The sequence below is a fragment of the Mastigoproctus giganteus genome, chromosome 7, assembly GCF_048544385.1.
Source record: "Mastigoproctus giganteus isolate SK-2022 chromosome 7, ASM4854438v1, whole genome shotgun sequence".
In the NCBI taxonomy this organism is placed as follows: Eukaryota; Metazoa; Arthropoda; class Arachnida; order Uropygi; family Thelyphonidae; genus Mastigoproctus; species Mastigoproctus giganteus.
In genome coordinates, this window is record NC_143581.1 from 164,494,378 (window position 1) to 164,509,114 (window position 14,737).

Genomic DNA, 14,737 nt, shown 5'->3' on the forward strand with positions numbered 1-14,737 from the left:
TAATGTTTACATTTGTTACAGGTGAAAACATGGTTGCAAGAACGGTCCATTACAATTCTTAGCTGGCCAGGAAACAGCCCGGCTGGACCTGAATCCTATAGAAAACTGTTGGCATCGTGTGGAATCTGCAATTGCCAGAAAGAAACCAAAGACCCTTCTTGAACTTTATAATTGGTGTTTGGAACCACGAACAATCAGTTGATTATCTTCAGAAATTGATCTTCTCAATGCCTCGACGGTGTGCTGCTGTCATCAGGGCCAGAGGCGGTTCAACTAAATGTTAGTTTGCGCCTGATGAACTTTTCATTTTGTTTTCCATTTAAAATGAAGCAAACTGAGGGCTTCTGATAATATTTCAGCCATAATTGTCGTGTTTACCAAAACTGTTGTATGGAGTTTGCAAATGCTCATTTTGGAATATTTTGAGGGCACTTTGTCAAATATTACTTAGCTTTGCCTTAACGATTAATAAATATTTTATTTCTATTTGTGATGCTCGTCATTAATGTAACATACCTTCTCGAAAAAAGGGTTAGAAATATGAAATTGCACCGAAATATGATGCACCGAAAGCCCGAGAGTGGATAAAAATACCCGGCGAAAAATCAAGACGAGTTGCAGATAAAGAACCACAACTGAAAGCGGCATTTACGCAGTTGAATAGCCTCGGAAGATTCTTCCCAGCAAACACCATCCAGCTATTTAACAACCTCAACATCAATCCTGAAAAGCTCTGCAATTGCAAATCCTACAGAAAGGAAGTTCTCAGAAACTCTTACTTGCAAATACAGATGTAAGGATACAGTTTCAGCACCTTGTTAGGCCAGGCACAAGCCACTGGGCTTTAGGAAAACCGACCTCATCAATGTGTAAGGATTGGCCTACCTACACAACTCTAATCCCCACAGAAGAAGAAGAAGACTGCTGGAACATTGAACTTTAAAATTTTTATTTTGCCGTATCATGGTCATTCCTGTTGTTTCATATGCTGTACGTTGTTTTGGCTGCTGTAAATATTTGTGTTTATGTAAATATGGTAAAACTCCCACTTGTGGGTGTTTAAGCAGAAGGTATGCTTCAATTGTCACGGTATGTTCTTACCAGTTTACAGTAGTTAAATAGTAAAAGTATTTGCGAATAATTAATAACTCAAATAGTGTATTTTCCAGATAAAATGTAGTTATAAATCAGATATTATGTATTTCATGTATTTTATAATTGTAACATAGATGTATTTTTGTAACATAGTTGTATATGTATTTTCACCCTCTAGCCAGTAGCTGTAACCGGGTGTTCTCCTAAGAGAAATAAACTGATGATAATAATAATAATAATAAAGAAATTCCTAGGTGATGCACTTTCTTTGAACACCAGTGTAGTTCCACGTAATCGCCGAATAATTTTTTTCTGTCTCGTGTTATCAATGCTCAAAAATCTATAGATGGTTGTTATTTCTATGGGAAGCTTCGGACGACTGTAAAAACTTCTTAAAGACAGTCCTTCGTAATTTCTTTTAATTATTATTAAATATTAATGATTTTAATTTTTCACCATATAACGTATTGTAAAAGCTTCTTTAAACTATAAAGCAGTTTTTACATTATTAATTCTTAATTCACATACTTTAAAAAAAAAGTGGAGTTTTACAAATACATACACTTACTGTAAAGGGTTATGGATCCTTCTGTCTCTCCTAATGCATTTTTAGCTACGCATTTGTAGGAGCCATAATCTCCTTTCTGCAGCACGCGAATCGTTAACTTCATATGCACTTTGTATGAGTTCCTGGATTGGTATGTTTCGTATCTCTGATTCAGAGCAACAACTGGTTCCCCGTCTTTGAGCCAAAAGTTGGTAGAGAGTGGATGTGCTTCCGTGTGACATTCTAAAGTTACGTCGGTTCCATTCGGCGCACCAACAAGTTGATTCTGTATCCAGATAAGTGGCGGAACTGAAACGAAATTTGAGCTATTATTCATTGTTATTTACATTACCTTTTGCAAAACGAAGAAATATGGACATTGCGTTAAAAAGATTCTCATTATATACATTAAGTCAAAGTAACGAGGGGTAACTCATCTCTTTTGTTTTGAATTAGCACCAAGACATCTCGGGGCGTGAGATATCAATGTCATTTCTGTAAAATGAGCGCATTGTGAGCCTTATTTTCATGTTTTCGGAATGAAAGAAATTCCGTGGGAAAGAATTAGTTTAAGACAGTTTAACCTAATAAACTGAAGGAAGCTTCGAGGAGCTTGTTGATGGGATATAAGTGAGTGAAACAAAGGTGCGCAACTAACAGATCACAAGCAGATCTGTTTGTTACGCTCATTACGGAAGCAGCCTTTCAGGAGCTGTTTTTGGTGATGTCATATTTTGCGCCCTAAGCTAGCCTCTTGTAGGTCACAAAATTTCGAGCAGCCTAGAACATGTTGCTCCCTCATCTTGTCATTTCTCAGACTGTCGACGTCTTCAAGTTTGTTGATAGTTAGTAGCATCTGTTTTGGCAGAAATGTACCATTCTTGTTAATCCGTTATACTGGGAAAGAAGGGGTCCAGATCTCAGACGATTGTGGAATTTTCCAGCGACTGACTCTTATATATTAGGTTCTGTGAATCAGCCAACAAACCATCTTTGTTATGAATACCAGTTTTATTTCTGCGACGTATGATGAATGTGGCCTGCGAATCTTCATAGCTTAGGCAAATTCTGTCGTCCGTAGTGCAGGGAGGAAACTCACACCGGAAGGTGATGTGTTGACAAACACACTAGGTGACGAATCCCGTTTATCAAACAGTGTTCTGGAATGTTGGACCCCTTAGGGTCTAACATTCCAGAAACACTGAAACTGTATATTGTGTCTATAAAATGTAACTTAGCATTACCTCCTCGCACGATTTCTATCTCCAATCTTCGTGAACATTTCCTGGAATACAACTCCAACCCGACGTAACCAAATCGTCATACTGCTTTTAATTACCGGACTACTATGCAAGAACCCTCACAGGTAGCACAATGAATATAATCGCCGTCCTTTTTACACTAGGCGGAAAAGGGACCGGTTCGAATTTATGGGCTTTTTCACAATGAGTTAGTCTGTCTCAGGCGAGGGTTGGAAATTCGGATTTTTCGTCCAGCAAACAGGTCGATTAACCACAGAATATACGCAATTTACAGACACAATATACTCACGTTTCATAGCTTACTTGTTTAGGAGCGTAACACATCGGTCAAGAAGTCTGGTGCTGATATTCAACGCACGATCTCAACTCGGCCTTTGTCGTTGCTGAATGCGCAGTTAAAATAATGAAGACTGTTGACGCATCAGTATTGCGCATGCAGTAGTTTCCAGGAGAGTTACTGAATGATTTAAATAAGTTACTACAACAATTGAAAGATACCTTCAGTTTTCATTTTAAGTTAACTCTAATGAGTTGGCCCATAATTATCATCTCACTAAAACCATATCTGACTCGTATCTCATCAGTGCTTATTTGGAACACAGACTCTAGTGTTCGTTGGAATGCGCCAACCAATTGTAGCAATATTCTTCAAAAAGCTAATGATTTTGCTGAAAAGCTACACGAAGAGTTTAAGGCGACGGACGGATGGAAGGAGAGGCATGATATTGTTTACAAAACACTTCACGGAGAAAAACAGGATTCCGATGGTTCTGCAGCTGACACCTGGTTAAAAACCTCTTGGCAAACTGTTAAGCACTTATAATCCAAAAGACATCTTTAATACAGATGAAACAGGGTTGTACTACAGGGCTACCTCAGGCCATTGTATATTTTTAAAAATTTCTCTGCTCTTGCAGGAAAGAAGATCAAGGACAGCATTACATTTATTTTAACATGCGACATGATTAGAACAGCCAATATGAAGCCGTTAGGTATCGGCAAGACTAAATCGCTTGGATGACAGCTTCTTTATTTGAAGATTATCTTCGTAAATGGGATTTGAAATTGGATAAAAAAACATAAAAATTGCATTGGTTTTGGACAACTACCCAGCTAATCCAAAGTTGACTTTCAAAAACATTGAATTAGTTTTTCTACCTTCAAATACAACATCACTGATTCAACCTCTCGACCAGGGAATAATACAAACCTTTAAGACCTTTCATAGATTGGATATGAGGCCAAGAATCATCCAGTCTATAGATGGCTTGGAAACATCATCCGATACTGAAAAGCAGATAACTGTTCTAGATGCACTTCATATGACAATGAGTGCCTGGAATGAAGTTTCCGAAACCTGCATTAGCAACTGTTTCAAAAAATGTGGATTAATTATTCATGATGGACAACTAAGTCACGATACTGATCACGTTGAAAAGCCCGAAGACATGGTGAACAGGAGTTTAATAATTGGGTGGACGTAGATGGTGATCTGCAAGTTGCTACAGCTTTAACAGATGAAGAAATTGCCCAGCCTGTTACTGATAATTTCGCCGAGGAGGAAGATGAACCCGAACGAACTCCAGTTACAAAACGACAAACTCGTGAAGCTCTATAGCAGTCCCGAGGAGAGTGTTGGAAGAAACTGGTGCAAGTGATCATGAATATAGACTGTATTGAAAAATATACAATATTGAAAAATCTATAAATAGACTTATCTAAAATAAGGTACTTTTAAATTATAATCGTATTACCAAGTGTTATGTTTAATTAATATATATATATATATTAATTAATTAAGCTATGTACGTAAGTATAAATTTATTTTTATTTTGCTAACCTGTGGATAAATTCATTTTTATTTTGTTCAGAACGTAAAAATTGGAATAAAGTGTCAATTTGTGCTTTATATCTTTACTTTTATAGCCTTTGGATAATATTTGTCGATTTTTGCTTATTAGAATCTCCGTTTATTAGAATCAACATTCAATTTGCAAACGTGATCACTATAACTGGCGCTTACTGTATTTCAAAGCAATCCACTCCATAAGAGATATAGTAGTAGTGTCATGTGATGCAAGAAAGCATGTGTATGAGCTTATGCAGCATCAGCCAAAAAAAAAAAAAAAAAAATCACACCATTCCCTCCAAATGCCTGTCCAGTTCCTCCTTAAATTTATTCAACCTATCAACTTGCACAACGACAGATGGAAGTTTGTTCCAGCAATTAACCACCCGCTGGCTAAAGGCAAATTTACGCACATCTATTCTACATCTGTCTTTTCTTAATTTGAATTTATGCCCCCTTAGGCTCGTAATCTGAACAAGTGGAAGTATCCCATCAAAATTCAGCGTGCTCAACCCATTCAAGGCCTTTTATATCTCAATCAGATCACCGCGCAGGTGCCTAGTCTCCAGCCACTGCAATTCGCAGAACTTAAGCCTCTCTTGGTAAGAGGATCCCTTCATTCCCCTCACCAATTTTGTTGCCCTTCTCTGTACACGCTCAAGTAAATCTACATCTTTCCTAAAATGAGGCCTCCAGACCTGTACGCAGTACTTAAGGCGTGGTCTGACCATTGCCTTATACAGAGGGACAATCACCTCCTTCTCCCTGCTAGCAAAATTCCTATATATCATTGACAAAACCCCATGACCTGCCCTGGCAGCCTGTCTACATTGCTCAGAAAACTTCATATCTGACTGCACAATTACTCCCAGGTCTTTTTCATTTTCTACCACCTTAAGTGTAGTACCACACAGTTGGTACGTTTCTCTTTGGTTACTTCTACCCATATGCAGTACTTTGCATTTGTCAAGGTTAAACTTCAGTTGCCACTTCTTAGCCCATCTGCCCAAATTATCTAGATCCTGTTGCAGTAGCACACTGCCATTACTGTCATTAACAACCCTGCCAACCTTTGTATCATCTGCAAACTTCAATACTAAGCCTGATATACCTTCATCAATATCATTGATAAATATACAAAACAACAGCGGACCCAACACCGAACCTTGTGGGACTCCACTAATAACATTAGTCCACGAAGAGCAGCACCCATTGATTACCGCCCTCTGTCTTCTCCCACTTAACCATCCTTTTATCTATTGTAGCAACTTACCCTTAATACCATTCTGCTCCAATTTGTACAATAGTCTTTCATGCGCAAGTGTCAAAAGCTTTCCTGAAATCCAAATAGATGATATCAAAATTATTTTTTGCATCCAGTTCCTTTGTAACCACATCATAATATCCTATGAAATTTGGCAGACAAGACTTCCCTTAACAAACCCATGCTGTGTCTGAATTATTGCTGCAGTCTTGTCTAGATGATCCTGCAATGCATCTTTAATCAGTGACTCCATTATTTTACCCGGAACAGAAGTTAAACTAACTGGTCTGTAATTACTCATCACCCTTCGATCCCCCTTTGTGAATTGGGGATACATTTGCACATCTCCAGTTCGTGGGAACCTCCCCTAAGTCCAAGGATGCTCTCATAATTATGGCTAAGGGTTTGCTTAGTTGATATGACCATAAACGATTTGTTTCGTGTTATTTATCCAGTGGCACTATAATGGAGCAACAATTTGTGCATCGCGGCCATAGCCAACATCAAAAAACTTATTCTGATGAATATTGGCTGCTGGAAGGGGGAATTTTTAACATAAAAATAAGAGATTCTCCAAAGTGATATACGCCCAACAACTGAAAATCATGTTTATCCCACTTCTAAACGTCATTCACCAAGCCGGACTTAAAACCAGTATCAAGATGATAGCGGTTACGATTGATACCTCATCCTTCTTGGAAACTTGCTACTGGAGGATCTCTGTTCCTCAGTAGAGGGCAAGATACAGGCTAAGTCAGTCATAGCAAGGTGCGACTTGAAAAAAAAAAAAACTCTAAAACTCTGAAAAAAAAAAAAACTATAGTTTCTGCAATAAAAGATACTGACGCAAGCTTAAGAACTGGATATTGATCATCTCAATATTCCAGATACCGGGAAGACAGAAATCTGGTGATTCATATAAATTTCTAGTTTCCTGGAGTGGCTTAATCTGATATTGTATTTGAATAATACTAAGCATAACTGATTGATTTCTTAATGATTTTGTTGAATATCAAAATGTGATTATAAATTTAGTTTGCTTTCAGTTCGAAAATTTTTTTCATTAAGTCTAACAGTAATCTATGTAGACTGTATTTCAATAACATTTTATGATTAAATACAAGAAGAGAAATGCGTGAAAGAATAACTTACACGTGACATCAATATATATTCTCCTGCTAATCGCCGGAGGCACTCCATTGGAAGCGATGCATAAGTAAGCAGCCATGTGCAGCCTAGAAATTCGCGTGAGTGCGAGGTCTTCTCCTTCGTATGTAGTAACTAAAATAAGATTAAGCATTTTAATCACATTTCAGGTATTTTCTTAGCAGGACAGTCTTGCTATTATTAATGTCAAAAACAAAACTTCTATAGGCCGAGCAAAAATATGAATCTTAGTCATGTTTTCCTATAGGCGATTTTTATAATAAAATGGTTAGCAAACTATATAAGCATGATGATTTTTTTTGTTAAAATTATAACTATAAACTACATGAGGAGTAGTGTAACGGCATCGTTTGATTTTTCTCTCATGTTGTGGCTACCTTCACAATGAGATACCAGGTATTGCACTACTTCGAATAAATAACGCTTCTCTAGTAGAGGAGACTACTGTTATTTATTCTCAGTGGGCACCATCACCCAGACGCGTTTCGGGGCTTGTTGGCTCACTCATCGGTGGGTGGGTAGGTACCCTGATAATGCAGACGTCATCACGGTTGCGAAGTTAATCCCACGATATGAGAGATACCAAATGGTGAAGATAAAGATGATATTTTGAAGTCGAAATGCACAAGGCATAATAGGTTATGGATTGAAATTAACTATATAATATCGATGTAAATACACCATAATTCAACCATAAATTTCAACCCATAACATATTGTGCCTTGTGCATTTAGTCTTCAAAATGTTAAAATTATTTGAAACCTAATTGAAAAAAAAACAAATTGTGTTCTGATTGCTGAGTGGCTGCTTGTTTCAGGGGTATATATTCAAATTTCTTGGGAAACTGGAAGAAATTTGAAAGATTCTTCAGTCGTGGATCAGGTGGAGGGAGTAGGGTTCCCCATTTTAAATACTCCGGGGTTTTTCACCGCTAAAAAATTGATATCCTTCAGTAAATGGGACATGTTTCAGACAAAATATACAAGTATACGGCATGAGTCATTTACTTTCTTAAGAACTATAACTAACGATGTCTGCATCGATTTGTTTCTCTCCACCCATTTAGGAAGGTTGAACATTCTTGGCCCTGTTGGTCCAGATAGACTTGTCACTTTTTTTATTCTGCAAACGAATAAACCAACCATAGAATCAGTGGTTCGCCTATAACTAATGCAAATTCAAAATTTCGGTGTCAAACCTTATATACCCTTCCAACAACAACGACTTCTCTCTCCTCATCCAGCTAAGAACTATGTTGACACTTCCCACTTATGGTTCTTATACTGTCAGCCCTGTGAATACTTTTTAGTTCGTGCGAGAATATTCTTGCCCCTAATACTTCCCACAACATCCTGTTACAAACAAATAACAATTATGTAGTTTATTTAAAAAAGCTCGTCTCCTGATGGGGAGTTCTTCTTCCACTTGCTTCGATCGGTAAGGAGCAAATTAAAACCATTCATTATAAGGGCTCGCTCTTGATCATTTTCTTGTCCGTCCACTTTCATGTAGAAGCTATCGTCATACTCTTCGGAATCTGATGGAGATGGCAGTGAAGTTCCGGACTGATGCAAAGTGAAGAACACAAAATGGTTTTATTTTTATTCAAAGTAATTGCCACCTGTTTGAATGCACTTAGTACATTGTTCTAAAATCTTTCTGAAAAGAGTCATCGAAGGCGTCCAAAGAGCTTATGTTCAGTTCAACGGTTACGCTTTTCTTTGTCCTCAACATCCTGAAAGGTCTTTTCTTTGAGGGCAGTTAATCTTGGGAATGAAGAAGTCTGCTGGTGCTAGATCGGAAGAGTAGGGTGATCTATCCAGTGTCATGTTTCGTCAGAAATGTCTTCACAACAGGGGAACGGGAGGGTCATTGTCATACAAGAACCAGCTGCTTTTCTTTTGAAATTGCGGCTCATCCGGGAAATGCACCTCAGTAGTCGTTTAAGCACCTGTGCGTAGAACGCAGCATTGATTCTCTTCCCTTCAGGTAGGAATCACACGCCCTATCAGTCGAAAAACATGATCAGCATCGTCTTAATCCCGGACTTCTGTAAATCAACTTTTTGAGCGTTGTGCATGGTGATGATTTTGACGTCCACCGCATGCTCCTACGCATCGTCTTCTCTGGGTCGTACTGAAACACCCAACTCGTCTCCAGTGACAATACAGTCGAGGGAATTAGCATTACCTTGACAATTCTGGATGTAGCCTTCGCATGTCACCACTGTTTATTGCTTCTGTTCATCCGTGAGGCTGTGCAACACATTTTGCACACATCTTCCTTTACCCTAAGCCTTCATGCAGAATTTCACGAATTGTCTCCTTATTCATATCCAGCTCATCAGCTGTCATTTTTGAGGATGAAGCAACGATCTCTTGCTACAATTTTCCCAAATTTTGCAACTCTCTCCTCATTTGGAGAGGTTGACGGACGCCCCACTTCTTTGGTCATCGCGAACATCCTCACTTCTGTCTTTGAACCGTTTATACCATTCAGACACACTGGTACGACTTTAACGTTTCATTACCACAAACAGTCTTTAACATTTTTCATATGCTTCTATTGCAGATTTTCTTAGTTTAAAACAAAGTTTTATATTTATTCGTTGGTTCATTGTAAAATTGTGACAAAAAGCATTGATGATACTAATAGAACTGGTCGTTACGTGACCTCAGCAGCACCAGTCCTCTAACTTTATTGCCATAGCGCGTGCGTGTGTGTGTGTGTGTGTATATATATATATATATATATATATATATATATATACACACACACACACACACAAAAAAATTTATATATATATATATATATATATATATATATATATATAAATTTTTTTTTTTTTTTTGAACACATTACAGAAAATTTTTTGCTGGCATAGAGTAAAATCTCACGATTTACAGTGGAATGAAATTCTGTAGGCGTGTAAAGGTTGTTCGTCAACTGCCCTCTTCTCCTCACTGTGTGCTTTTCATCCACGTAATTCGTGGTACCGACTGCATAGGCTGTGTACGCGTGTATCAAGGGTGGTTCCTAGGCATATGACCATCTCCACCTAGAATTCCTGTGATGGTACAGATAACTGTTAAGCGGGCCTGTAAAAGTGTTTGTATGAGTGAGTTTGTGTTGTGTTAGGCCACTTTGCCACCAGGGAGCAGCCAACACCTGGGCAGCTGCTGCCTGATGCCTATTCTTGGCACGAGGAGCAGGACGTAGGTCTATTATCTCAATTTACGTGCTGAAAAGCACTAATCCCGCAACCGACGTAGGTAGTGCGATACCGACAGGTGCCAGCATAAAACAATCCTGTGTCCAATGTCGGGTACCAGAGAGAGGAAAAAAAAAAAAAAAAACACACTACTAGTGGTAGAAACCATTGACGAATCAGATCAGTTTATAACAAAGCAATAAGCCCTGCAGATATGATATTGAAGAACAATCAACAACAGTCACCACACTTGTACTTAATATACTTCACGTTTGGGTCAACATCTATGCTCTCAACACTGATCTTTTCTTGGCGCATAATAGCCACTACTGCTAATGCGCCCAGTAAAATTTCAAACCAATCAACACTAATCTCCTCTCAAAGACCATAGTTAAAGTCTTGAAAAGCAGCAAAGTTGTCAGAAGACTGGATTAAACATGAAACCTTTCTGGAATCTTGGTATGTAGGAAAGTACGCTCGACTTCTCATTGTTCGCAATGAAACATGACAAGTTCTGATGTTTCTTCCAGCCCACACAAGCAGAAAGAGTCCATTTCCAGTCCTAGCACAAATAGTTTTTGTCTAATTGAGCCATGACTAGTCAGCAGAAAAGAGGCATACATGTTTGAAGAAAACCAAGGTGCTGTATCCAAAGACGATGTCTCCACTTGTATTAAAAATTTCCTGGTTATCGATCCATAAGCACTCTCATTCCATCGACTCTGCCATATCACCATTAATTGTTTCCACATTCTGGCCTTTTCTTCCTTGATGTTATTTGCAGGATCAGAGGTGATTCATAACATTGTAACTGAACACCCTTCTTAAGTTTGAAGGATATTGTTTATCCTCTGAAAAGGATAAACAAGTCCAATGGTACTTTCCAGAATCTAACAAATTATTTGTTAGATTTAACCTTTAGACTAGAGTTGAAGAGCGTCTAGAAATGTTAGATACAACTTCTATGGATAACGGTGATATGTCTGATTTTGTTATATTCATTATTAATTATGATATTCTTCTTTATATTGCGTTCAGTAATAATACCATTGCTAGTGTTATTTGAGCTAATCACATTTTACATAGTCTAACATTTTGTATTATGTTTCAGTGAGATTTAAGAATAAAAAAAACAAACAGGTGTTGTCTGATTAAGAATATTATATCCGCTGTGATGTTCTCTAAGGACTTTGTTAATTAAATCCTTTACCGAACGTAACAGGATGTCGCGAAGCATTTTCTAGAATTTTTCTGAACTGCTCAGGTGTTGAAAGACTGCTCTACTTAAAGCAAGTAATTGAGTTGCATGGAGCTACACTCGGAACTGATGATTAAAATGAGTTAAGAAGGCAATTTCTCTCAGAATTGCTGTTATCTACCGCCAATGGCAGTTAATTTTAATGGAAGTCACTTATAAGTGCTATACGGTAATCAGGAAACGTTGCCGCCCTACTTGGCACTTCTGTTTTTGTCTTGCAAAAAGGTTGCTGTACATTCGGTGCTTTTTTCCCAGAAGAAAACTAGAATGCAGACCGCAACTCGTGAGCTTCAGAACGTTTTAAATTCAATTTATTTAGTAACGCTATAAGTGGAACACGATAGGAATCAATAATTACTTTCTTAGAGAAACCCATGGTGTTTCTAGTATCATAAAATCCAATTACGGCCGCTAGTTAGGACAGTTAGGTTAATTATCTCATCTAGAGTTTCGAAAGCAGCTTTCGCAAGTCTGTTGTTAAAAGAATTGTAACTCATTGTTTGGAGTCTTCAATGTTTTCATGTATGAAATTTGTTGTCTGTCTTACCTTCTACGTATTTCTAAACCCCTCTTAGAATTTGAATTATTGACAATGCTAACATAGCATTATATAAGTAAAATATTGATTAATACGAAAAAAGAGTAATCCAAAACTCAAAGCCCGTTTTATTTCTTGCACAAGATGTCATTGATGTAGAACAATTGTAAACAAAAAATGTAAGTTTAAGACCTTGCGTAACTGATGACTGTCTAGCTAGTTGAATATCAATATCATTAAAACATGCATACGCATTAATTCGGGGTTTGATGAACTTGCAGCAGCTGTTTACTCGTTTGAAGTTGCTTTTCAACAGACAACTTATGAAAGAGCAATGAAATGTGTGTTCAAAAATCAATCTTGGCTGTTGTATGGATTGGGCAAAAGAGCACAGAAATTCAAACTCTGCTCTACCACATCAGCATCAACTTGCCGAATTGATCAAACCAACTCATTGGTTTGATCATTACGTCTAGCGGGAAATGGTAAAATCAATATTTGGAGGTGTTCGATCACCAATTCTACATTGGTGAAGATTGGTTTGTTGCATTAACGATCAGAAGCCAAAACGAAGATTGGATGTGGCAAGAGTTCATGTATTCTGGAGACGCAGCTAGATTTTCGTACTTGAAATCGGAATGTGGAATCCCTCTAGACTAAATTTCCTTGATCTCAAATTCTGAAAATTATCTGCAGGTTTTACTAGTGAACTGGACGACACTAAATTTCAGGGAGGTTTACAGTTTCATGGTAACATCCCATGCTTTTCGTGTTGTAGGGAACGAAATTCTCAGTGTTTAAATAACACGCAATCTCAAAACTCTTGCACTTTCGCGATCTACTGATTTGAATTCATTAGCTGGATTATTTCATTTGCTTGCGTACCGCCATGAACATGCTTTTGAAAACAGTTTGCATTATTTGAGGAATTTAGAGCTTACTGAGGGCATTTATTGTGTAACAATTGTATTTCTGACAAAAGTGTGTTGGAGTCAAAAAAATTTCAGTCAGTTCTTTAGAAGAAACTAAAGATCCTTCGCACCTCGTTAGTTTTGTCAGTTGGTTTGGGCAGTAAACATTGCTGCATCATTTCAGCATCGCGTGTGCGAAAAAGCCTTCGATTTGCAAACAAAATACCCTTTCAGTCAGTGGTTTATTTAATGCCTAAACTATTTCATGTGGAAAGTTAAACCAGGGGCTTCAAACCTTTATTGGCTAGGATCCGAAACAGGTAATGTCGAAGGTCGCAAGAGCAGTTCCTTTCCACCAGTTGCAAATTTTTCGAAATGTCGATCGAAATAGAATTTGAATTCCAACATCTTTATTTACAATTTCATTTTTCAGCATTGAATAATTAAATGCGAATTATTCAAGAACTATGAATAGCACTAATAACGTTCTTATTATATTACATTATTGTTATAATAATGTAAAATACTGAGGAAGAGACATAAAATATAAGAAAGCAGCATGTAGGAAAATCGAACGATGCAAAAAATTTACTTTTTCAAAAATCAGAGTGAAAACTGTAATTTGTGATATTCTGGTTCTTGGTGTGGGGCGCATAAAACTTCTGGCTGCCTACAACGCTGCGGGCCGCAAAATGTGAAGGAACGAGCGGACCGCGGTTCGATACCCGTGAGCTAAGCTTCTCTTCTCGATTTACACTTATTAGACTTTCAATTTTCCTTTGACAAAAGAATAAAAGAAGTTTAAAAAAATTAGCACTCATCGCCCACAGTTGGATTTGATCACGTATACTAACGATTTACAGAAATCTACGAAACTTATCATTTAATACCAAACTTAGTGACAAAAGCAGAGAGAGAGAGAGAGAGAGAGAGAGAGAGAGAGAGAGAGAGAGAGAGAGAATCTTTATTGCCACATTTGATTGTAACTGGTTACAAGGTTAAGCATTACAACTTTCCCTTCACGGCCAAAAGGCCAGGGGTTTACAGATAAGAGGTGCTACAAAAACATTAAATACTATAAGACATTCAAGGACAAAAACAAGATGGCATTAAATGATAAAGGGATAAAACGACATTTCGTTTTATCCCTATGTATATACGATTTACAAATGCATATACAATTTACAGTAGTGAATGTTGTCCTCACAGTTCATGGGAGAGAGCAGCAAGACCACTGTCAGGCTCGCTTCCCGTTATGCTCACTAATTAATTCACAGGGATCTCCAACCGGGGCAGTTTCACTTCCCACTCTAAACGGTTGCGATTGGTTGCAACTCTTTGTGAAGAGATGGTGGCGCTACGTCCGCTGTGGTCGCTATTCCCTGTATTAGTTAAGGGATTTGGCGATTGTCAGATGCAGCTGACAGTTTACGATCCAATGAGGGTGTTGGGCCGAGTATCTCATGTCTATATCGTCGGTTAACGACAAATTTCTTAAGGTCGGTGTCGATGTCCGAGCATCTGGTGTGGTAGGAAACGATCTGATAGGCGGAGGCGTGAGTGAAGAGGGCAAATAGTTGGTGTCTCTGAGCTGGGCAGGTGGAATCCTCCAGCCACTGAGATCCCAGAATGAAG

General features: G+C 38.0%; 1 protein-coding gene across 1 annotated transcript in view; it reads right to left on the reverse strand.

Moving 5' to 3' along the window:
• LOC150083312 (lachesin-like) overlaps positions 1-14,737 on the reverse strand; it is a 271,161-nt gene that overhangs the window by 19,208 nt on the left and 237,216 nt on the right. Inside the window, exons 5-6 of the mRNA XM_090377171.1 lie at positions 7,170-7,298; positions 1,664-1,951 (exon numbers count right to left, since the gene is read on the reverse strand). Coding sequence (XP_090233297.1) covers positions 1,664-1,951; positions 7,170-7,298 — 417 coding nt within the window. The remainder of the gene's footprint in view (positions 1-1,663; positions 1,952-7,169; positions 7,299-14,737) is intronic.